Source organism: Carcharhinus amblyrhynchos, chromosome 14, assembly GCF_965287045.1.
Source record: "Carcharhinus amblyrhynchos chromosome 14, sCarAmb.v2.hapA, whole genome shotgun sequence".
Classification (NCBI taxonomy): Eukaryota; Metazoa; Chordata; class Chondrichthyes; order Carcharhiniformes; family Carcharhinidae; genus Carcharhinus; species Carcharhinus amblyrhynchos.
Window position 1 is genome coordinate 19,703,514 of NC_137337.1, and position 26,707 is coordinate 19,730,220.

Sequence of the window (26,707 nt, forward strand, 5' to 3'; positions counted from 1 at the left end):
AACTCATCCTCAAAGTAAAACAGAGGATACAGTTCTTCTAAAAGCATTTCAACTAAAGACTAAAATCTAGGTATGCAAGAATGTGCAAGGCAGCTTTAAGAATTCTACTTACTAAATAGGACCAACTGTCATGTTTAAGTTTATTTATTGTCACCAGTAGGCTTACATTAACACTGCAATGAAGTTACTGAAAATCCTCTGTGTTGGGTCATTGCAAAAATATAAAGTGAAATTCAAGAGCAAGCAGAAGTATTTTAAGATGTTAATTGGCTTTTCTTAATATGAATTGCTTGAGTTTACAAAGTGCTTATCTGGGGAAAATTTGGTCACAGTGCAACCATTTGCTACTTATGCCTGTAAAGCAAGATTGGAATGATAATACAATATATTTTTGACAAGCATGTTAGTATTAATGTAAACAATTCATTTTGCACTACAGTCAATTGAGTATCTGATAGATCAGTTCTTAGATTTCATTAGATACTATTAACAATAAATCCAAATTAAATGGTATATGGGTGGCATACTGGTTAGTATGTCACAGCACCAGCCTTGGCTGATTGAGTTTCTACGTTCTCCCTGTCCGTGTAGGTTCCCACTGTCCAAAGATGTGCACGTGGTAAATTACCCCTTAGTGCCCAAAGGATGAGTAGGTTAGGGGATTAGCAGGGTAAATACATGGAGTTACTGGGATAAGGCCTGGGTAAGATGCTCTGGGATGAATAGCCTCTGCCATTGTAGGGTTTCAATCATTCTACATAGATGATGCAATACTTTATGATCACTCTTAATCTGCTACAAGGCTGCTATCATTTACCTAAAATGAAGCCAATATAGAATATACTTATAATTACTAGTTAGAAAATGCTTTAACCACAGTCAAAAAACTGTGGCAATGGCTGCCATATTAAAATCTGGACCATCAACGAGGATTCAAGTCTCACCTGGGATGCATAAGGAGGAAAACATTCTGAACTGAGGGAAGAGGCCTCAATCTGTGAATAGTGATTGGACATAGATGAGCAGGAACTAAATCAGATGTTAGACATGAGTTATTGAAGGGGCAAGAAGAAAGCTAGATCAAAGGATAGAACTTCTGAAGCTAAATTTAAAAGCATTATACAAAGTTGATGCCAGAAATGTATTCTTTGCTGCAAGGCTATATCAAAAGAGACAAATCTTGTATACAGTGCATCATAACCATACCACATAAATATGGCAATGAAATGCTCTATTCACTCCATTTTTACCTGGGGATATACATCAATTTTCTACTGTGCAGAATGATGGTGTTCATAAGTGTGTCAAAACTAAGAGTCTTTATCAAACCCTGTCCCAAGCACTAAAACTGTTTTAATATCACAAGGCAGATCAAAGACTATTTTGGTTTATTTGCTTTATAAAGTATGTCATAATGGCCTGGCTTGTAAAGTAGGTAAACCAAAGGCTTTGATCCCTCAGGAAAGACGTGATGATTAACTTCAGTATCCGTTTTGTCCATATATTCAACCTGGATTGGTAAATTCAGTGCTTGGGTCAGCGCAGTGATATGAATGTGATCGCTCTCCATAGCCATTGGTTCCACTTCCTGCAAGAGGAAAACTCAGTATTATTATTTTTATATACTGTAGACAAAAGTACTATTAACACTGAAAAATTACTCCATCTCGAGTACAAATACCCTCCGCAAGAGATTGGTCCTTCTCTGGTCAGAGACATGGCAGGATGTGTCAACTGAATAAGTATTTTTGTACAGAAATCTCATCACAACCATTCCTACAGCAAGAAGTCTCACATCATCAGATTAAAGTCCAAGTGGTTTATTTGGTAACACAAGCTTGCAGAGCATTGCTCTGTCAGGTGATGAAGGGGCAGTGCTCTGAAAGCTCGTGCTACCAAATAAACCTGTTGGACTTTAACCTGGTGGTGTGAGATTTCTTAATGTGCATACCCCAGTCCAACTTCAGCATCTCCACATCATGGCTAACCATTTCTATACAGGGATCTTGAGAAGAAAATCAGCCAGCTGTCAGAGAGAAAAGAAAATGAATTATTTAGAGTAGAGGGTAAAAGTGAGCAGAATACCAAAAGAGGATGAAAAATAGTAATATGCCTTTCTATTACCAATTTCTCTCTCATGTCCCCACCTCCAAATTGCAAAGTACTTTGGAATACTTTTGCTAAATGCACTATATAAAATGTGAGTTACGAATATCCAACATTTTTGTGAAATACCTTACTCTGAACATTAATCTACTAAAGAATGAGTTGCATATAGCACCTTTGTTTCCAACAACCCACTGAATTTTATATTACCTATTCAAGTACAACTATTAAACATAGTATGTTCTCAAAAAATGAATGACTAGCTAATCTATCTTTGGGAGTATTGTTAAAGAACAAATGTTGACCACAGGAGAACTCTCTCAAAATAATGCATAAATATATTAGCAGGCACCTAAACACACAGGATGAGGTAAAAGCACATCAAATAATTCATCTTCACAAATAATTGCCAACTCCTGAGCAAAAAAAAATGAATAATTGATTTCAAGACCAACTTTGGGAAAATCCTCTCCAGTCACCAAAGCAAGTTCCAGGAAACCAGTTATTCTTGTTGGCTTATGTGTGAAACACACCTTTCTCACTGCCAACATGCTTCAATTCACTTATGAACATAATGCAGGAAGCCCCTTCATTAATTTGGTCCTAAACATCAGATTTATTTCCCACACTTTGATTGTCTTCAATACCTGTCAAAAGTTCATCCATCGCCTTAAGTATTCTCCCCTACTACTGTCATCCCACTCGGCCAAGTGTTAAAAGTTTTTAAAGTTAACTATATTTATCTTTTCTCCAAGTTTAGTTTCACATTCTGGGATTTAGTTTGTATGTTCTTTGGAAAAACCTAAATAAGATCCTTTCTATGCTACACACTCGCCCTGAATGAAAGGCACTAACCTTCCAATGTAAGATCCTCAATACCATTTATAAACTGTTAGCTTCTTCACATTCTTTCCAGAGACAATATATCCTTTTACACTTGTGATTTGATTTATTATTGTCACATGTATTGTTATACAGTGAAAAGTGTTGTTTCTTGCGTGTTAAGCAAAGCATACCATTCATACAGTACATCGAGTAGGAAAGGAGAGGGAGCAGAATGTAGTGTTAAGGTCATAGCTAGGGCACTGTCCACAATAAGATAACAGAAATTGGTTTAATCAAAAAGGAGCAATGGAATAAGAGCACAGCAAGGAGGAGTGGAATAAAAGAAGTGGATACCCCAGAGCAGGGGGAGGGGGGACTTAATTAAAATAACCATAAATGTATAAAAATAAAGTTACATAAGGATAACAGGGCAGGTGAATTTATGGAAAGAGCGAGCTCGAGATCCCAAGTAAGTCTCTGCAATTTCACATCAACATTGTTGAACATCTTGGGGGTTATCATGACCAGATATTGAATTAGACCCGTCATATTAATAAAAGCAAATTACTGCAGGTGCTGGAATCTGAAACCAAAAGAGAAAACGCTGAAAAATCTCAGCTGGCTTGAGATTTTGACAAAGCTTTAACAAAGGGTCATCTGGACTCGAAACGTAAGCTCATTTCTCTCCTTACAGATGCTGCTGGACCTGCTGAAATTTTCCAGCGTCTTCTCTTTTGGTGCCATATTAATAATGTGGCTCCAAGAGCAAGTCAGAGGCCAAGAATTCTGAGGTGAGTAACTCACCTGATGCCTCAAAACCTATCCACTATTTGCAATGCACATGTCAAGAGTACGATGGAAATCTCTCCACTTGCATGAAAATACACTCAAGAAGTTCGACATCATCCAGGCTAAAACAACCCACTTGACTGGCATCTCATCCACCACTTCAAGCATTCAATCTCTTCCCCCACCAATACACAGGGGCAGCAGTGTATACCATCTACAAGATGCATTGCAGCAACTTATTGCTACAATACCTGCCAAACGCACTACTACATAGAAGGACCGGGGCAGCAGGTTCATGGGAACGTCACCACCTGCATATTCCTCTCCAAGCTACACACATTCCTAATTTGGAAGTACATCACTATTCCTTCACTATCATTGGGTCAAATTCCTGGTAATCCCTAACAACACTAATGATTTAAATGAAAAGGACTGAGAGATATGTATCCCAAGTTTTCTGACAATGCAAAGCTAGTGGGAAAGTTATGAATAAGATGCAAGAAGTTGCAAAGGAATAAATAGGTGAAGTGAGTGGGCAAGGGAATAGTGTATAATGTGAGGTTATTCACTTAAGTGGAAATAATAGAAAAGCAGAATACATTTTCATTGAGTCACAGAATCCCTACAGTGCAGGAGGTCATTCAGCCCTTTGAGTCTGCATTGACCACAATCCCATCTAGGTGCTATTCCCATAACCCCACATACTTACCCTGCTAAACCCCCTGACAGCAGGATCAATTTAGCACAACCAATCAACCTAACCTGCACATCTTTGGACTGTGGGAGGAAACCCATGCCAACATGGGGAGAATATACAAACTCCACACGATGAGTGACCAGAGGCTGCAATTGAACCAGGGTTCCTGGCGCTGAGGCAGCAGTGTTAACCACTGTGCCACCGTGCCGTCTATTTTTAAATGAAGAGAAAGCATTGCAGTTGGTATTCGGGGGCGTTGGGTGTCCTCATGGATTAATTATAAAAGTTAACATACAGGTACAGTAACTAATTAGGAAGGCAATATTGTTTCATCAATATTCAAAAATATTTTTTTTCCACCTGAAGTTCTAAAGGAAACTCCATGTTGAGTAAATGAAACCAATTAATATAATCAAATTCTGGAACTGACCTGAGTGCAGAAGTCTTTAACACTTACACCTCCCTCCAGAAAAAGCTCAAAGAACTCAGACCGCTTCTGTAAGTACCCGGACGTTATCAGTCGGAGGTATTGCACTAAGTGATCTGAAATGCCACGGTCATTGAAAACGGCAAGGAGCTTTGAGACGGAACCATCTGTTTCCACCACGTCAATCACATCCATAAACTAGAACCAGAGAACCTAACAGTAATATCTGTTTCAATGCATTTTTCTTTCTTAAAAGGAAACTACAAAGTTACTTAGCAAACTGAGAACAGAAAATTAAGATGGCTCACTTTGACCAATGTTCAGCCACACAGGAGAATGTCCTCCAACAAGATCTTCCTCGGTTAGAGACCATAACACAAAGACAAATGGACAAAATTGTCCACACTAGTATTTAAAACAATCAGATCTGTGAGCTGGTAGGTATTAGAGGAAAAGGTTGCAATTCTGTGCAGTATCACAAATTCCACGTGTAGAATTATGAATACTCCCTTTGAAATTTTGATTTGTTCATTATTTTTGTGGAGTTGAGTCAAAAGACAAATAAGACCTTCAAATTCCTAATTTCCCGCAGTTCTTCAGGAACTAAAATACTCACAGCGGTGAAAGAGTTTTCAAATTTACTTTCAGCAAATCCAGCAGATGAAAGTTCATCTCTACTTCGCATTAAATTCTTTCTTAGTCTAAAATAAAAGAAATTCAGAGAAACGGTGATTAAACCTGTAAGGTTAACGTGCTTAACACCATGGCGAAGATTTTCACTTGTTTACTATCTATAAGGAAATCATAATTTTTGTCTTATACATATTTATCATTTCTCCAAGCGTAGAAAAGCCAACAAAAAATTTAGTCAAAACCTTGAGCGGAATTTTCCACCCAGTGCCAGGATTGTCCGGTCACACCAAAAGACTTTAGTGGGCAGCATGGTGGCACAGTGGTTAGCACTGCTGCCTCTCCGCGCCAGGGATCCAGGTTCAATTCCAGCCTCGGATCACTGTCTGTGTAGTTTACACATTCTCCCTGTATCTGCGTGGGTGTCCTCCAGATGCTCCGGTTTCCACCCACACTCCAAAGATATGCGCGTTAGGTTGATTGGCCATGATAAGTTGTCCCCTAGTGTCAGGGGGATTAGCTAGGGTAACTATGGGAGTTACGGGGATAGGGCCTGGGTGAGATTGTGGGCGGTTCAGACTCGATGGGCCGAATGGCCTCTTTCTATACTGTAGGGATTCTATGACTTTGGACTGGGCCGCTCAATCTTCTGCGGTGGATTCCACGCCAATAGGCAGGAAAATTCCAGCCCTTGACTTGCAGCAAACTTGAAATGAGTAGCCCATGGAAACCTAGTATCACCTTTAACAGTATCTGCACTGGAATAAATACTTATACAGCACCTGGAATAAAGAACAAAGAAAAGTATAGCACAGGAACAGGCCCTTAGGGCCTCCTAGACTGTGCCAATCATGATGCCCTAACTTAAAAAAAAAACCTTCTGTCCTTATTCGATCTGCATCCCTCTATTCCCTCCCAAATCATGCCTCTTAAATGTTGCTAATGTGCTTGCTTCCACCACATTCTCGGGCAATGTGTTCCTGATACCCACCACTGTGTGTGTGGAAAACTTCTCCTCTACATCTCCCTTAACCAGCACAGACACAATGGACAGAACAGCCTCCTTCTGTGCCATACAAATCTATTCTTCAGAGAGGAAGAGGGAAATAAAATTCCCCAGTCTAGTCTTGAACGCCTCTCCCCCAACTTCCTCCTCCACACTAACATAGGAAGAATCAATGGCTAATGGACTGTACTTCCAAGTTTGCAAATCTGAACTCAATTGCATGACTACCTTGTAGCTCCATCCAACTTATCACTATACAGCCAAATGCAATATTACAAACAGGAACTGTAAAACAAACTTACTTCTGTATTCCCTTCTTACTTCCAAGTAGTGATTCCAGGTAAGCAAAGCTCAGTGCTCGATAAAAGCAGTTCCCATCACCAAGCGTTCTTCGGAAGAAAGAATACTTTCTACTAATATCCTTTAAAGAGAAAGGTACATCTCACACATATAGCCTGCCACGAGAAAAATCACTTTCAAATTATTTCTTTCGATATTTAAATCATGTGCTTGAAGTCTGATAGAAACGACTACCACATTCAGACCTGCATTGTAATGAAAAGCAGTCCTTTAGGAATTCTGTTGTATAGTATCCTGGCACAAATATGAAACTGGTAAATTCATCCAGCAGCAAATGATGAACTGACAAAGACAAATTTCAGAATTGAGCCATGAGAAAGAGAGTCAGGATGAAGGTTCAGTACTCAAATTTTAGTACTCAATCTTCAACGAGACAAATGATTTATTTAATTGAAGCCTTTTTTTTTATAAATATATAAATGGTTCATTCCTCACAACTCAAGTTATTGTGCTTACAGAATTTATTAAGCAGCTGGAGCCAGAGTTTCATCCAGATACAGCATAGAAGTCTGTTGTTGTGACCTCACTGCTAATAAGCTTGTTAGCCTAATACACAATTTTCAATTGTATTTTTACTTCACAAAGTGTTCGGTTTGTAGCTCATTTAACTCAATTACAGTGGGCTGTCTTTAAAATGAAGTCCCAATATTCTCTTCTGGGAGAGAAAATACTTCTTGATAATCTGACAACAAATTGAAGGCAGCACGGTGGTACAGTGGTTAGCACTGTTGCCTCACAGCTCCAGGGATCTGGGTTCAGTTCTGCCCTTGGGTGACTGTGGAGTTTGCACATTCTCCTCATGTCCATGATGTGGAGTTGCCGGCTGGGGTAGACACAGTAGATAACCTCACAACACCAGGTTAAAGTCCAACAGGTTTATTTGGTAACACGAGCTTTCGGAGTGCTGCTCCTTCTCCTCGTGTCTGTGTGGGATTCCTCCAGATGCTCTGGTTTCCTCCCGTTGTCCAAAGCAATGCGAGTAAGATACTCTGTCAGAGAGTCAGTGCAGATTCAGTAGGCTGTATGGCCTCCTTCTGCACTGCAGGAATTCTATGATCATGGTCTGTCTATACACATTGTTAAGTAGTCAAAAAATAAAGTTAGATGTCCATTTTATTGGGAAAAGTTTAGGTTGTAGTGTTGAGTATGTTTTTTTTTTAAAATGTCAATGCCATCTAATCCACACCTGCTCACTGCTGCCCAAACAGAAAGACTTGGAGTGCAGGCTGCTGGCCCACCAGTTTGGCATATAAGCTAGATAGACTGAGAAATATGAATTCAGAGATTAAAGTGTACAATGGCAGCTCCTACCCTACATATACTGCAAGATATTCAAACAGGAAGATGCTGTCGAACAACAGATTTCCAAAGAGTTTGTGGGACAGATTAAGATGGAAAAAAGTCACAGTATACTCAACAAACTTACCTAACCTTGTAAAGTTTAATTTTTGAAAAAATGCCTGTATTTCCATTAACTCCTCCTACACTGCCAAAGGTAATATATGCAGATATGAATCTAACTCAGGTCATAGTTTTGTACTGCAGCTGACATACTCATTTGTGCATCAAAAAATTTAAATTCTTACCGCTGCTTCAATAACTCCGTTTGCAATACATTGATAATGACACATATTAGTTTGCATTTCGCAATGGTAAATATTGTGAAACTAACGGCATTCATCCTCATTACCCCACTGAAACTGACAGCAACTTCTGGACTGTGAACATGCACAGAGTAACGCAGAAATTGGAAATTGCTGTCAGGAATTCTACCCATCTCCAGGGGATGCAAATAAGGCCATTCCCATCCCTGACTGCAATCAATGAGAAATCAACTGAATTGACACAAACTTCCACTCTGACACCATTAGTTTCACTTTTTACACTTGGTTTTCAATGAAGTGTAACTGAATTCTGAGCAGTGCGCTAATTTCGTAATTATTGCTAAACACTCACCAGACCCAAAAAGCTAATCTTATATTTATTTGTTGAATACCAAATTTCTCCATAATAAAAATATTCTACATATTTTGAAATTATTTCTTTTTTAAAAAGTCCATCAGTTTTTTTTAATCTTAATCACTTCACTGCCTGAAAATTAATATTAAAAGTGAAGGATATTGAGGGTTTGTAACTTCCTGATTTGCTTTGTGTTAATACTTCAATATGATTAGTCTTTATCTGTTTGCTGACATCACGGCTACTGCATGTCAAAACATTTTTCCCTGACCAGGCTCTTGTTTTAAATCCACATCACATTGGTTGCTGCTTCAAAGATGTACAGGTTAGATGGATTGACCATGTTAAATTGCTCCTTCATATCCTGAGGTATATAGGTTAGGGAAATTAGGCCTAATACTATTATCACTAGCCTATTAACCCAGAAACTCAGCTAATGTTCTGGGAACCCGGGTTCAAATCCCACTACAGCAGATGCTGGAATTTGAATTCAATAAAAAAAAACTTGGAATCAAGAATCTACTCATGACCAAACAACCATTGCCGATTGTCAGTAAAAACCATCTAATTCACTAATGTCCTTTAGGGAAAGAAATTTGCCATCTTTACCTGGTCTGGCCTACATGTGACTTCAGAGCCACAGCAATGTGGTTGACACTCAACTGCCCTCAGACAACTAAGGATGGTCAATAAATGCTGGCCAATTAGTGATGCCAGTCCCATAAATATATTTTTTTTAAATTAGTGGGGTAAATGTGCGGAGTTACTGGGATAGGGCAGGGGATGGGCCTGGGTAAGCTGTTCTGTCAGAGTCGGTGCAGACTTGATGGACTGAATGTCCTTCTTATGCACTGTAGGGATTCTATGATCTTTGTAGGCAACTTTCCTGCAAGTCAATGGTGTGTGACCCTGCTTTGTGGCAATCACAAAATCTAGTCTATTATCATCATTGTCTGGTATTCATGAATGCTGAGATAAATAGAAACATTTTCAGAGCTATAAGTGAACAACATCATACCTGCACTTTTTTTTGGTAAATTCTATCTTCAGGATGCTCTTCTCCAAGTGCTAGTATTTCATTTTTATCAGAGACTATACAACCAGATCCAAACTATTTAACAAAAGGGAAAATAACGCTTAATAGAGCATGTAAATCAGTACTCAGAAGTTTTTTTTTACATCCACAAATACAAATCTATACATTTTGACATTTGAACAAAGATCCAATATCCTAATATTCTACATACAGTGCCTTGCTGGCAGTCCTCATATGGTAAACAAATTACGAAGCTCATGAGCCCTAACATAATCAGAATATGATGGGACCCAATCTGGAACATGGTCCTGACAATGTACATTGCAGAAATGTGGAGCTCACAAAACAGAAAGTGGTAGATTCCATCTAACCCCCTGAAACAAACATGAATGGGGCTGCGACTAAAATATTAACCAGTCAAGAGGGCAGGATTTCACAGAAATGTCAAAGGCCGTGAGGTCGACACCCTTTAAAAAAAAAATTAAAACAAGGGGTTGACTGAATAAAAAAGGCAACCTTTGTGAACAAACGATCAGGAAACTATCAAAAAGTAACGATGAGTCCAAAGGTATGAAGGTTAGGTTAATTGGTCATGCTAAATTGAGCTGAGTATCAGGGAGATTAGCAGGATAAATATATGGGGTTACGGCCAAAGGCCTCCTTCTGCACTGTGGGGATTTTACAATTTTCTTACCATTGCATTGCAAAGTTAACGCAAGGGTGAAAAATTTCAATTTTTCTCTTCCTGTAACTTCAATATGCCATGGATACATGCTGTAATACAAGAAAACTTCAGCTGAATTCAGGTGTTTGTGTGGCTGGGTCAGAGACAGGCCAATTTGAACTTAATGCTTAAATAGCATAAATAATCCATGAATCTAGTAATCATTAACTTCAGGAAGATGGGATGGCACACTACAGACCTTTCACTTCTGGAACTTAGATTCAAATCCAACTTTAATTGGCAACCTCATTCGGTTGGTCTAAAAGAAATAAGTTCACATTGGTGCAGGAAAAGGTGCTCTACTGAGTTTGGGGTTATGGGACATTGCTGAAGCAGCATAGAAAGAACTCTGATCCCCCATCTATACATATTGTACCCACCCAAGAAATTAAATAGACAGCGAATAGAACATTTTTTCCTGAAACTAATAAAGTTATCAGAAGTAATTTTATTAATAGAAAAAGTGTGATACAAATTGTTGTGGGAAATTACCACCAGAGTCAGACCGGAGGTTCAAAAGTACAGCTTTATTTCGGACACAAAGCTCTGGGGAGAAAGCACTGGTACTCCACAGTATTTGGCAGCTATCTTCTCAATAATACGATAGGAGTGGTTCATTTTTATACTTTTCAATGGATAGTCTGGACATTAGCCATTTAACACATTGTTATAGTTGAGTAGGATCGATAGTTAACACATCGTTACGCTCAGACAAATTACAGACATTGGCATTTAACATTTCATTGTTTCATAGAATCGATACATTTCCTCTGTCAGTGACTATCAGTAACTTAGTTTTGGTCTATACATACAGTAATTGGTTTTCCTGCATTTATGTATTCCCATTCCCATTTATGGCTAATCTCTTTATCAAATCTTATTGTCCTGAATCTGTCCTTATCTTTAAAGTGCCTCAAACTCTTACTGGCTTCCTGCAGTATTTGTTTCCTGCATGTTTAACTTTAAATAATTGACTGTGCTGCATGTTTTAATTTCAAATAGCTGTCTGCGCTGAAGTCAGTGCCTGCTTAATGTCTCTTTCTCAGGTAACCATTTTATGTGCCAGGCCACCATTTTGATTTTACCCACTTCAGTCCCCACTTTCAGTACGGATTATGATTTCAATAATCCCTAGACCAACAATTACACATTCACATATAGAGGTCAATTTTCTTTCTCTTCGTTTCTTCTAATGTCTTCAGGATCTTCATCATGGGTTCTTCCCTGATGGATAGACTGGTTCCTGGCACAATTCTCATTATGTGGAGATGCCAGCATTGGACTGGGGTAAACACAGTAAGAAGTCTGACAACACTGGGTTTAAGTGCGACCAATTTATTTGACAGTAAACTCGCAAGCTTTCGGGGTTTGCCCCTTCGTCAGGTGATGAATTTTCACCTGAAGGGGCAAACCCTGAAAGCTTGCAAGCTTACTATCAAATAAATCGGTTGGACTTAAACCCAGTGTTGTCAGACTTCTTACTACAATTCTCATCACCATAACCTTGCAGCAAACTTTTAGGCATCCAACAATTAGACAACAGACAATTACAATTGAAATAAATATGACTAATCCATGTAATAGATAAGATTCCCAGGACCCCCCTACTAGCCATTCCAGTCAGCTACTTCTTTTCTTGGGTCCCTGTCTGAAGTTATCAAGTTGTTCTCTGATGTTATGGATGACTTGGGTAATGTTATAGGACTCATTTGTGACATGGGTTATGCATTTGTTGCCTATGACTGTACATATTCCCCCTTGTTATGCTAACTGGTAGTCCACTGCATATCATGTCTGCTGTGCATATAATCTCAGTTCAGCCATTTCTTGGTTAACAGCCCCCACTGCTTTTGAAGTGCTGTTTCCCAGGACTGTTAGTCCACAAACAATATGATTCCTACTCTTTGCACTAATCACTCCTGCTGCCCCTCCCACAGATAGGGCTCCAAGGAACCCGTATCCCAGTGAGGATCCCATTGTGTCCATGGCTTCCCAGTTGGCGCAGAATTCTTTGCTAATAGCCCGGGTTACTACTGTTCTCCGAATATGCCCCTTCTGAGGGCATGGAACAGTCATTGGTCCTACTGCAAAACGGTTTGGGAGGTTTGGTGTTTCTGTTGTGCAAGTACCAGTGAAGAGGAACGTATATTTCTTCTTAGCCGGTAACTTTTAGAGTTTCAATTATGAGTTTGTTCATATTGCCAATTGTTCAGTTTACTTGACTCCGCGTTTGATCCCACCACCTGGTAAGTATCAAATGGATATGTCCATTCGGCTGAACTTACATGAGTCCCTTTGCATTGTCCACAAATGAGCTGTCTTTCCACGGTTACACTTAGACATTTCTGTTCCTCACAAGGGCAAGTAAACTGTCCCTTATTAACCCGACAATGTTGACGGACACACTGCATCTGCACACAGGAATCATTCTTAGGAACCAAGGCACAGGCACATCCCCATCCCTGTCCCGTAAAACAAAGCGGATAGCTTGCGGTATCTGAACAAGCTTTTCCTCCAATCTGTTGGAACCCCCTGCACACAGGATCTGTGGGGTTTACAAGTCCCACACATCTCCCCTGTATACCTCTTTTATATTTGCTAATTTGTCCCTTACAGGGTGCATCTGATGTATCTACAGTATACAAGTCATGAGGGGTCCACCCAGGGGTGGCTACAAGTAGGGCTTCTACTGATTGTGCTAACAGGTAACATACAGTTTGATTCCCGTGTAAGTGTATATGAACTTTGTAAAATAGATTATCCTCCAATCCAGTCAAATTTATAGTCACGACAATGCAAAGTAGTAGTTACATACAGCCATTACATACATATTTGCAACGATCAAGTATCAATCCGAATACTATATTTTATATAATCTCCAAAAGTTATACTATTAACCCAAACGCGCCAGTTACTCTTGCTTGCAGCCTTTGCCTGTGTTAAGGAAAGCAGTCCTGTTAATTCAGGCATTCATTCATTTCTATGTGTAATTTCAGCTGGGTCCAATATTTCTCTTACATCTATACAGGTACAGGTGTCTCCACTAATTATAACTTCATATGGCCCATTCCATTTTGATGCAAACCCTGGTTTGTCAGGTAATGCTTTTACTAGGACGCGACTTCCCACCATTGGGACTTCAGGGAGCGTTTCAAGCTCTCTGTGTGTGTCTTTTATCTCCTGATTGTCTTTTACCAATTTGCACATCCCTTTGAGTTGGGTGCTTAGTTCCAAAATATATCTCCTGATTTTATTTTTTAGTGAACCTACATCGGTCGCACCTGTTATGACGCTTTCTGGTAATTGCATTGCCCGTCCTGTCATTAGTTCATAAGGAGTTAATCCGGTTGTCCAGTTTGTGGTAGCTCTTAATCTCATTAGTATAGTGGGTAATACCTCTGTCCACATTTTCCTGATGTTTGTCTGCCTTTAGCTAGTGTATTCATAAGTGTTCTAGACACATAAGTGTCTAGGGCGGTGGATAGAGGAGAGCCGGTGGATGTGGTCTTTCTTGATTTTCAGAAGGCGTTTGACAAGGTGCCTCACAAGAGGTTATTGCAGAAGGTAAGGGGGCATGGATTTGGGATAGGGTGTTAGCGTGGATAGAGGATTGGCTGTCAAATAGGAGGCAGAGAGTGGGGGTCAATGGGTGCTATTCGGATTGGCGGTTGGTGACTAATGGAGTGCCCCAGGGGTCGGTGCTGGGGCCTCAGCTATTTACCATTTATATAGATGATCTGGAGGAGGGAACCGAGTGTAGGGTGTCGAAATTTGCTGATGACACCAAGATTGGTGGAACAGCAAATTGCGCGGAGGGTGTGGAGAGTCTGCAGAAGGATCTAGATAGGCTGGGCGAATGGGCCAGGAAATGGCAAATGGAATTTAATGTTGGCAAGTGCGAGGTGATCCACTTTGGTAGGAATAATGGTAGGAAGGACTATTACTTACGGGGCGAAAAACTGCAGCAGGCGACGGTGCAGAGGGACCTTGGGGTCCTTGTGCATGAATCGCAAAAACCCAGCCTGCAGGTGCAGCAGGTGGTCAGGAAGGCGAATGGGATGCTGGCCTTCATAGCGAGGGGGATTGAATATAAAAGTAGGGAGGTCTTGCTGCAGCTGGAGTACTGTGTGCAGTTTTGGTCACCATACTTACGCAAGGATATTTTGGCCTTGGAGGGAGTGCAGAGGAGGTTTACTAGGCTGATACCAGAGTTGAGGGGGTTGAGCTATGAGGAGAGGCTGAATAAACTAGGCTTGTACTCGTTAGAGTTTAGAAGAATGAGGGGAGATCTCATTGAGACGTATAAGATGATGAATGGGATGGATAGGATAGAGGTGGAGAGGCTCTTCCCGCTCAGAAAGGACAGTAGGACTAGGGAGCACAGCCTCAAGATAAAGGGGGGGCGGTTTAGAACGGAGTTGAGGAGGAACTTCTTCACTCAAAGGGTGGTGAATCTCTGGAATTCTCTGCCCGTTGAGGTGGTGGAGGCTGCCTCGCTAAATATTTTTAAGACGCAGGTTGATGGGTTTTTGATAAGCGAGGGGATTAAGGGTTATGGGGAGAGGGCAGGAATGTGGAACTGAGCCACGACAGATCAGCCATGATCTTATTGAATGGCGGGGCAGGCTCGAAGGGCTGGATGGCCTACTCCTGCTCCTATTTCTTATGTTCTTATATTCATACACTCCACCATTCCAGAACTCTGTGGGTGGTAAAGGATGTGAAATTTTTGTTTTATTCCCATTAATTGGCATACTGTTATTACCACCTTTCCGGTGAAGTGCGCCCCTTGGTCCGAATCGATTTGTAGGGGTCCTCCCCACCTAGAGATTACCTCTTCTGCCAATATCTTGCCACTGTGGTAGCAGTACAATTTGTAGTAGGGAACACTTCTACCCACCTGGTGAACTGGTCTATAATAACCAGACAATAAGTTTTGCTATGGGATTGTGGTAGTGGCCCTGTGAAATCTATTTGCAGATGTTCCCAGGGTCCCTCTGGTCTACCAGGGTTGTGTTGCGCGCACGTCATGCATTGGTGGATAGTGTCGGGCTATGTCTCTCCCCATTCCTTTCCTATACTGTTTATCATGGCCTCTCCACCCACGTGAGAGTCTGTGGTGTAGTTCCAATAGGGTGTTTTGTATGCACTCTGGTGCTATTAGCTTATCTTCGCGTCTCCAAATGTTATCAGTCCCTTTGACTGCTCCCTGTGTTTCCCATTTCTCCTTTTCCTCTTTTGAGGTGTTCTCATGTAAGTCCCGAATATCTATTTTGTCTCGTCTGTTCTATCGCTGCTACTGGCAGCTTGCCAATTGTCTCCTGTCCCAAGGCTAACTGTGCCACCCTATCTGCGGCTTGGTTCCCTTTGAAATTTAACCAGTCCGGCTTATCTCTTCCTGGTGCACTTTAATTTTGATTACTGTAGCTTCTCTAAGTTTCTCGCTCGTTCTCAACAGTACCTCAATTCTTTGCTCGTGCTTAATAGGGGTTCCTCCCGTGGTTATGAACCCTCTTCTTCCCCATGCTATCATGTAGCCATGTATGACTCCAAACGCATAACATCTGTATAGATGTTCACCGTTTTGCCTTCAGGTAACTCTAGTGCCTGTGTGAGTGCCACTAGTTCTGCCACTTGTGCGGATAGACCTCCGTCAATCCTTCCTGACCTTACTGTCTCTAATTTGTCATTCACTACTGCCCACCCTGTCCGGGGTGAACCTGCCACATATTTGCATAACCCATCTACAAAAAGGGTCTCCTTAGCTGTTATTAAGGGTATATCCTTTATACTACTCTCTCCTTCGACCATATCTATATCCCCACAATTGTGTGGCTCTCCTTCATCTAAAATCCCTTCTGCTGGGTTATTCCCTGTATCCCTCATTATTATCACGGATTAGCTTCCCACTTAGCCCTTCTCACGTTCGAGACTGATCTTAGTTTTCAACATTTCCACCCAGGTGTTTGGTGTGAAGGATTATATTCCCTGTCATGATTACTGGCTCGCTAACCTTTATGGCCCAGGTAACGCATTCCAAGGTGGCTATGCACCTTGGCAGTACGGCGACTACCGGCCCTTCTGCAGCTGAATAATACCCTATGGATCTCTTTCTGTCATCATGGTTCTGTGTTACCACTGCAGAATAGAACCCTCCCTCATTGCTACAATGGATATGGAAGTCCTTATTAGAATCGGGTAATCCTAGTCCAGGGGCTGACATCAGTTCTGTTTTTAGTTTACTGTAAGCCTTTCTGCTCAGGTCCCCATTCATAGATCATAGAATCCCTACAATACAGAAAGAGGCCATTTGGCCCATCGAGTCTGCACCGACCACAATCCCAGCCTGGCCCTACCCCCATATCCCTACATATTTACCCACTAATCCCTCTAACTTATGCATCTCAGGATACTAAGGGGCAATTTAGCATGGCCAAACAACCTAACCCACACATCTTTGGAATGTGGGAGGAAACCCATGCAAACACGAGGAAAACGTACAAACTCCACACAGACAGTGACCCAAGCCAGGAATCGAACCCAGGTCCCTGGAGCTGTGAAGCAGCAGTGCTAACCACTGTGCCACCATGCCGCCCATTCTAAAACCAGCTTTAGATCCCGTAGTGAATGGGGGCTGCAGACCGTCAATCTTGCTGATCCTGGGAGTCTTGAGGTTCCTCCGGTTATGCTACGGGTCATGTATCGGGTCGGGGGTCTCCCGTGTTTATTCCAACACATTGCTTCTGTGTATCTGTGTTTATTACAGTGGCTGCAATGTTTCTCACTGTTCCCAAATCTGTTCCCTTTCCGGCCATAATTGTGGCAAGTCAGTTTAGACTTTGTTCCATTCCCGTTACTTTAAGCTGCTACTCTTTCTAGTCTCGTACCTACCTGGGATTTCTCTTCTCCCAGTACACCGCTAGCCCACTCTACCAACTCATCATAATCTTGGGACATAACTCCCAGTTTTAGGATGACTTGGTGAGCGCTAGAGACATCCATCCTTAAAAGCCTGGATGAATGCTCGATCTCCTTGACCTGGGTTTCCTTGTCCTGAGCACTCTTGATATAGCTGGAACATTCGTTCCCCACATTCAGAAGCTTCTTCCCCTGTTTTGTTGTGGTAATTCTGCTCCAGTTAGTGGGAGCATTCCCTAATACCCTCTGAATCTCTGCTTTAAAGTGGGTGAAGGGTGCTTGTTGGGCATCTATCTCCGATGTTAGAAGGACTACATGTGTCCACCATCCCCCCCATAATCCTGTGCTGGAGGAGCGACGGGTTCACCTGCGACCTGCCTCCATTTATCTGCTGGACAGGCTGCCCTGACCAGCTGGTGTACATCTCTCAGGTGTAATTGGTGTCCTACCCAGATCGTGTCTAATTCTTCCCAGAATTTAGTGTTTGCTCTTCTAGGTTGTGATTTACCCAGGGAAGCCATTATCTACTGTCTCTCACCTGGGGTGAAGGGTTTATAATTTGCCTTTGGCTGTGCGTCTGTTCCCCCTTGGGTTACTGGTGCTACGTTGTGTTCTAGCACTTCCCACTCCTCTGGAGGAGCGGTTGGTCCCTGTTGTGTGGCACTAGGTCAGAGTTGATCAAGCTCCTTTTCCGCACCGTTTTACAACATTCACAATCCAGATACCCAACTTTATAAACTTTCATGCAATCAGATGGCAACCCTACATTTGTTCATCACTACAAAGTTTGATGTTAACTGACCTCTACCACTTGTGCTTCACAATCGAAGTGCCCTTGGTGTCTCTTTGCCCACTTCAATTCCTGACCTTCGCCTGGGGGATTTCCCCTCTTAACAACTTGCTAGGATCCTATTACTGTTAAATACTACATTGTCTTCTTGTCGGGCAGCACAAATAACAGTTACTTATCAGTATCAGCAGTTAGCACTTATCACTATACTGTATACAACAATACTTATAACTACAAATACCCCATAAGTTTAACCCCTTTCAAACTGTATTCCAGACCTCGTCTGACTCCCATAGATTCAGTGATCTCTATCCCAGCTTTCCGATCGTGGCCAATCGATCGAAACTTACCAGTAATAGGATCCTAGCTGACTACACCAATTTTTGTGGGAAAATTACCACCGGAGTCAGGCCGGAGATTCAATAATACAGCTTTTATTTCAGACACAAAGCTTTGGGGAGAAAGGACTGGTATTCCGCAGTACTCGGCAGCTACCTTCTCAATAATACAATAGGAGTGGTTTGTTTTTGTACTTTTCAGACAATGGATACTCCGGACATTAACCATTTATCAAATCATTACAGTTGAGAAGGATTGATAGTTAACACATTGTTACACTCAGACATATACAGACATTAGCATTTAACATTGCATTGTTTCATAGAGGAAATGTACCCATTCTATCAGTGACTATCCATGACTTAGTTTCGGTCTATACATACAGTAATTGGTTTTCCTGCATTTATGCATTCCCGTTCCCATTTATGGCTAATCTCTATCAGACCTTATTGTCCTGAGTCTGTCCTTATCTTTAAAACGCCTCAAGTTCTTACTGGCTTCCTGCAGTATTTGTTTCCTGCATGTTTAACTTTAAATAACTGTCTGTGCTGCATGTTTTAATTTCAAATAACTGTCTGCACTAAAGTCAGTGCCTGCTTAATGTCTCTTTCTCAGGTAACCATTTTTTTGTGCCAGGTACCCATCTTTATGGTTTTCCCCACTTCACTTTGGATACATGCTATAATACAAAAAAATTTCAGTTCAGGTGTTTGTGTGGCTGGGTCAGAGACAGGCCGATTTGAACTTAATGCTTAAATAGCATAAATAATCCATGAATCTAGTAATCATTAACTTCAGGAAGATGGGATGGCGCACTACACATCTTTCACTTCTGGAACTTGGATTCAAATCCAACTTTAATTAGCAACCTCACTTGGCTGGTGTAAAAAAGTTCATATTGGTGCAGGAAAAGACGCTCTACTGAGTTTGGGGTTATGGGACATTGCTGAAGCAGCATAGAAAGAACTCTGATCCCCCATCTATACATATTGTACCCACCCAAAAGCTCCACTGTATGGGAACGTCGAGGAATGAGCCCAGCAACAAAACTGAAGGTCTACAGTCCGGCGGTACTCACTACCCTCCTGTATGCCTGTGAAACGTGGACTGTGTATCGAAGGCATGAAAGGCAGCTCAATCATTTCCACATGACTTATCTTCACAGAATGTTATGCATCAGATGGCATGACAAAATACCAGACGCTGAAGTTCGCTCTAGAGCATGTCTACCATCAGTCCACACACTGCTGATGAGAGCGCAGACCCAGTGAACAGGTCAGATCATACCCAAGCAACTCCCTTTTGGGGAACTCTCTGCTGGAAGGTGCTCGCACGGAGGGCAGAAGAAACGTTTCGAAGACGCACTCAAGGCCTCCCTGAAGTTGCTTGACATAGACACAACCACCTGGGAAACTTTGGCACAAAACCGCCCTACCTGGCGCTGCCTCACCCACAAGGGCTGTCAAGCTTACAAAGCAAAGTGTATTGCTGAATCACAACATAGAACATAGAACATAGAACATAGAACATAGAACATAGAACATAGAACATAGAACATAGAACATTACAGCGCGGAACAGGCCCTTCGGCCCACAATGTTGCGCCGACCAGTCTTATTTTTAAAAAAAAACATTGACCCACTAATCTAAACCAATCCCTTTTCGTCCATAAACCTATCCACCAATCTCTTAAACGCCCCCAAACTAGGCGCATTTACAACTGCAGCAGGCAGGGCATTCCAGTCCCTCACCACCCTCTGGGTAAAGAACCTGCCCCTGACATCCGTCCTATAACTACCCCCCCTTAATTTAAAGCCATGCCCCCTCGTGCTAGATTTCTCCATCCGAGGAAACAGGCTATCACCATCCACCCTATCTAAACCTCTAATCATCTTATATGTTTCTATAAGATCCCCTCTTAGCCGCCTTCTTTCCAGTGAAAACAACCCCAAATCCCTCAGTCTCTCCTCATAGGACCTCCCCTGCATACCAGGCAACATCCTGGTAAACCTCCTCTGCACCCTCTCCAAAGCCTCCACATCCTTCCTGTAATGTGGGGACCAGAACTGCACACAGTACTCCAAGTGCGGCCGCACCAGAGTTGTGTACAGTTGCAACATGACGCTGCGACTCCTAAATTCAATCCCCCTACCAATAAACGCCAAGACACCGTACGCCTTCTTAACAACCTTATCTACTTGATTTCCAACTTTCAGGGATCTATGTACACATACACCTAGATCCCTCTGCTCCTCCACTCTATTCAAAGTCCTCCCGTTAGCCCTATACTCAACACATCTGTTATTCCTACCGAAATGGATTACCTCACACTTCTCCGCATTAAACTCCATCCGCCACCTCGCGGCCCAGCTCTGCAACCTGTCCAAGTCACCCTGCAAACTTCGACACCCTTCCTCACAATCTACCACACCTCCGACTTTGGTGTCATCAGCAAACTTACTAATCCACCCAACTATACCCTCATCCAGATCATTAATAAAGATTACAAACAGCAGTGGCCCCAAAACAGATCCCTGAGGCACACCACTCGTAACCGCACTCCATGATGAATAATTACCATCAACCACCACCCTCTGTCTCCTATCTGCTAACCAATTCCTGATCCAAGTACCTAAATTACCACCAATCCCATACATCTGCATTTTCTGCAGAAGCATACCATGGTGAACCTTATCAAACGCCTTACTAAAATCCATATATACCACATCTACTGCCTTACCCCTATCCACCTCTTTGGTCACCTTCTCAAAGAACTCAATAAGGTTAGTAAGGCACGACCTTCCCGCTACAAAACCATGCTGACTATCTCTAATCAATTCATTACTCTCCAAATAACTATAAATCCTATCCCTAATAATTCTTTCTAAAACCTTGCCCACTACAGAAGTAAGACTCACTGGTCTGTAATTCCCAGGGAAGTCTCTGCTCCCCTTCTTAAACAATGGGACAACATTCGCTGTCCTCTAATCTTCCGGTACTATACCAGAGACCAACGACGACCTGAAGATCAGAGCCAGTGGCTCTGCAATCACCTCTCTTGCCTCCCATAGAATCCTAGGGTAAATCCCGTCCGGACCAGGGGACTTATCTATTTTCAACCCATCTAGAATATCCAAAACATCCTCTGTATCAACTACAATACTTTCTATTTTACACCCCTTCACCCCAGTGACCTCCTCAGCTACATTCATATCGTCCTGCGTGAACACCGAAGAGAAATAATGGTTCAATGCCTCTCCAATCTCTTCCGGTTCCACACACAACTTCCCCCTACTGTCTGTAACTGGCCCTAATCTTGCCCTAACCAACCTTCTGTTCTTGACATACCTATAGAACGCCTTAGGATTCTCCTTAATCCTATCAGCCAAAGTCATCTCATGCCCTCTTCTAGCCCTTCTTAACTCCCTCTTCAACTCCCTCCTAGCCAATCTAAAGCTTTCTACTGCACTTAAACATGGGCTGTGCAAATCCAGAGCCACCGGCGCAACAGCTACAGCGTCATCAACACAGGTCTGTCCAATATGTGCCAGGACATTCCATGCCCGAACTGGCCTGATCAGTCATCTTCGGACACACCGCAACCAGCCTCAAAATGACTAATGGTGTCGAGATCCTCATCAATGATGATGGACCAACAACAACCCACCCAAGAAATTAAGCTGACAGCAAACAGAACATTTCTTCCTGAAACTAACACAAAATTATCACAAGTAATTTGATTAATATAAAAAGTGTGATACAGATCAAAAACTTCAACATTAATCCTGACTCTTGAAGAAATGCATGAATTGCATTGCTATTTCAAGTCTATATGACCTTTCATCAGAAGACCTCAAATATCGGCTCCTCACAGTTGCTGCCGCCATACTGAGAATTGCCCACGCTTTCTCCTTTTGTTTCAGATTTCCAGCATCCACAGCATTTGCTTTTAAGTGCATGACAGGGACAACACTTATTCCCTTGTTTTAGCCAAGAATACCCCCACCTCAGATAAAGGCAAAATATGGCAGATGCTGGAATCTGAAACAAAAACAGAAAATGCTGGAAAATCTCAGCAGGTCTGACAGCATCTGTGGAGAGAGAATTGAGCAAACATCTTGAGTCAGGATGACCCTTCGTCAGAGCTACCCCCACCTTAAATGCACCAGCAATACTGTCCACAAAACTCCAATGTACAATTTAAGGACAATCCACTTGGACAGATAGATACATAGAAACTAGAAGGAGCATTAAGCCATTCGGCCTTTCAAGCCTGCTCCACTATCCATTTTGATCGTCACTGATCATCAAATTCAATGTCCTAATCGCCCTTTCCCCACCATGTCCCTTGATCCCTTTAGCCCCAAGAGCTATATCTAATTTCCTCTTGAAATCAGATAATGTTTTAAATTATGTTCTGTGGTAATGAATTGCACAAATTTACCACTCTCTGGTGAAGAAATTTCTCCTCACCTCAGTTCTGACATCTGAGATGCCTGTTGCTGTACCGCAGGCAGAGGTGAAACTATGCTCAAGCAGGGGACAAAGCTAGCCCATTACACTAGGTGTGCTGATGCCTGCGAACATGGCTAGCCCTGGCTAGGGTAAAGAATCAGGTTAGCTAATGAGGTTAAACTGAGGCTTTACCTGATGCAATTTTCCAAAGCCCATCTCAACCTTTTGGCTATGATGAAGTGTTGGATCAAGCCCAGGAAGTTGTGTAATGCCTCATCCCATCAGCTTGGAACACAAACTCGAAGCAGGAGTAGGACATTTGGCCCTTCAAGTCTGCTCCACCATTCATTATGATCGTGGCTGATCATCAAATTCAATAGCCTGAGCCCGCTATCACCGCATATCCCTTGATCGCTTTAGCCCCAGGAGAAATACCTAATTCCTTCTTAAAAAAACACATATTTTGGCCTCTTGTTTGATCAAATCCAAGATGGGATGGAAAGTCTGGTCAGCCTGGATCTTGTTTGTTCCTCATGTGGGGACACTGATGGGACTCAACTGGCTTTTTTGATTAGAAATAAAGTGCTGAGAGGTACAAAGAAAAAATGCTCTACAGCAGGCAGTTTGATGATGCACTAGAAATGCACTCAGTGGAATTGGTGAAGTCTGCTGTCACTTAATGTTAATTAGTTTACTTATTAAACATACTGGCTTATATTAACACTGCAATTAAGTTACTGTGAAAAAACCCCTAGTCGCCACAGTCTGGACCTGTTCAATTACACTCAAGGAGAATTTACCATGGCCAATGCACCTAACCAGCACATTTCAAGACCACGCAGACATGGGGAGTGCAGAGTCCGCACAGCTAAGCTAGGAATCGAACCTAGATCCCTGGCTCTGCGAGGCAGCAGTGCTAATCAATGCTATCACAGTGTTAAATCCACTGGGGAATGGTGCCAAGTGCAACCTTTTATCTACCCAAATCCAAAACCCATCCATCTTGTCTGCTTTATCCCCCATCCTCCCCTCTCTGCTCTGACAAAGGGTCACCCAGACTTGAAATGTTGGCTCTATTCTCTCTGCACAGATGCTGTCAGAACTGCTGAGATTTTCCAGCATTTTCTGTTCTTGTGTGAGTGAGTGCTAACCACCATGCCACCCAATGCTGTCAGTATTAAAGCTATTGGGGAATGGTGCCAGCTGCAACCTTCTGACAGTAACTTCATTGCAGTGTTAATGTAAGCCTACTTGTAACATTAATAAATAAACTTTAAACCTTCTTCCATCCCCACTCAAATCCAAAGTCCCATCAATCTTGTTGCTCCATCCCCTCCCCCTAATCTGTCTCACTGTTTCACACTGGCAGCCAGTGAGCGGGTGGAAGGGGTGGGGAGGGGGGGGGTTTGAGAGGAGGGAAGCTGAGACTTACTGCACCATCCATTGCAACCAGCCCCCTCAGTGCAGCACTCAGTCCCCGCTGGACAGTAAGAAACAGCGCCGAGCCCTGCATTGACACATTGCCCCCACCCTCCTGGCGCGCAGCCTCATCACAACGGCCCCGCCCACACACCACCGGAAGTGACGTCACAGACAATGGACAAACGCCAGTCCCGCCCCCACGCAGTCACGTGGCATCAGGCCCCCGCCCAGAGTCACATGGCCTCAGGCCGCGCCCATTCGGCGTCTCATGGCCTCAGGCCGCGCCCATTCGGAGTCACGTGGCCTCAATGTAGCGACTGCTTGGTGGGCGCCGAGCACGTGCTGGGCTACTGCAGTTATTGTTGTTGCCCGGTTCAGCATAGGCATCCTGTGACTCAGGAGTTTCAGCGGCAGGATAAAGAGCCCATGTCAGTTTGTAGCACCATAAATCAATGGAACCGTTGCTACATTATCAGGCCAATTTAACTATTGCTGAATTTTCAGACGGGGGAACGGTGCCGAATGCAGTCTTCTGTCTGCCTCACAGTGCCGACATTGCAATGTGCTTCCACCTCAAATCAGTTTAATTATTGCCGAATTATCAGACTGACTGGGGGAACGATACCAACTGCAATCATCTTCTGCCTGTCTCACAGTGTCATCACTGTATGGAGCCTATGTCAGTCTATAGGGCTGCCTGCATCACAAATCAATGGAACCATTGCTAAATTATCAGACTGATCAGAGAACGGTGCCAACTCAAATCTGTTTCCACCTCAAATTAATTTAAATCAATTTAACTATTGCTGAATTATCAAACTGACTGGGGGGCAATGCCAACTGCAATCTTCTGCCTGCCTGCCTCACAGTGCCATCAGTGTATAGAGCCCATGTCACTTTGTATGGTTGTATGTACCATAAATGCACACTGTTGGTGTGGAGTTTGTACAATCTCCCCACGTCAGGTGCTCCGAGTTTCCTCCCACAGTCCAAAGATGTGCAGGTCTGTTTGATTGGCCATGCTAAATTGCCATTTAGTGTCGGGGGACCAGCACGGTAAATGTGCGGGGCTATGGGGATAGGTGCTGGGTGGGATTGTGGTCAGTGTAAACTCAATGGGCCAAATGGTCTCCTTCAGCACTGTAGTGATTCTGTGATTCTATGAAATCAATTTAACTATTGCTGAATTTTTAGACGGGGGAACGGTGCCAAATGCAGTCTATTGTCTGCCTCACAGTGCCATCACTGTATAGAGCCAATGACACTTCCTATGGCTGTACCTACCATATATCAATTTAAATCAATTTAACTATTGCTGAATCATCAGACTAATGGGGGAATGGTGCCAACTGCAATCTTCTTGCAACTCAACCTGACATTGGGTACCAGATAAGCAGAAACTTCCTCCAATTAATTGCAAGCTGTGCCTAGCATACCCTCTAATTCTTTTACTCTGGTTCTATGCTTTTACATTTGAATGCCCCTTCCATATATCAAGTTGATCTTTCACTATACCCTAGCTCTGACAGTAACACTACATTCTGCCCTTCTTTTCTTCTCTATGTCAGTGCACAAGAAGCAATACTTACAGCTTTAACAAAGGGTCATCTGGACTCAAAATGTCAGCTCTTTTCCAGCTTTTTCTCTTTTGGTTTCAGATTCCAGCATCTGCAGTAATTTGCTTTTACACTTATCACTGTATACTAATAATATGACAATAATAAATAAAACAAAATACTGTTTCCAGCGTCTTCTTCAAACTCCATTTGCTGACAACTGATTCCGCCCTGGCAACAATCTGAGATCAAGGTTGTGCACATAAGATCAAGGTAGTTCACAGCCTTGGTGTCACATCTGATCGCAACACAAGCTTCCAATCACATACACATGTCATCAATAAGACTATGTATTTCCACCTTCGTAACATCACCTAACTTTATCCCTGCTTCTAAAATCGCCATTCATGCCTTCATTAACCTCCAGATATGATTGTTCCAACAGACTCCTAGCTAGTTTCCCACCTTCTACCCTCTGTGGACTTGAAGTCATGCAAAACTCTGCTCTATGTGTCTTAACTTGCACCTAGTCACATTGCCCTATCCACACCTGTGTCCGCTGACCTACATTGGCTTGTGGTCAAGCAAAATTGTGACTTTAAAACTCACATCCTTGTTTTCAAATCCATCCAAGGCATTGCTTCATCTCTCTCGATCCCCGTAATCTCA

The 26,707-nt window shown here is 42.4% G+C and overlaps 1 protein-coding gene across 6 annotated transcripts; it reads right to left on the reverse strand.

The window, feature by feature from the left end:
* Positions 1–78: 78 nt before the first annotated feature.
* On the reverse strand, positions 79–24,615 carry LOC145352460 (ubiquitin thioesterase OTUB2-like). 6 transcript variants are annotated; one of them, XM_080202354.1, is made up of 7 exons: positions 24,493–24,615; positions 9,818–9,910; positions 6,783–6,901; positions 5,461–5,545; positions 4,848–5,042; positions 1,952–2,026; positions 1,501–1,588 (listed from the first exon to the last, which is right to left on the reverse strand). In XM_080202354.1, the coding sequence occupies exons 1-6, from the start codon at positions 24,571–24,573 to the stop codon at positions 1,994–1,996; spliced, it is 606 nt and encodes a 201-aa protein (XP_080058480.1). In that variant the 5' UTR covers positions 24,574–24,615; the 3' UTR covers positions 1,501–1,588; positions 1,952–1,993. The 6 variants fall into 6 exon arrangements, with proteins under 6 accessions (XP_080058475.1, XP_080058476.1, XP_080058477.1 ...); XM_080202349.1 differs by lacking the exon at positions 1,952–2,026 and having other exon boundaries at positions 79–1,588; XM_080202350.1 differs by lacking the exons at positions 1,952–2,026; positions 24,493–24,615 and adding an exon at positions 23,253–23,340 and having other exon boundaries at positions 79–1,588.
* Positions 24,616–26,707: the final 2,092 nt, after the last annotated feature.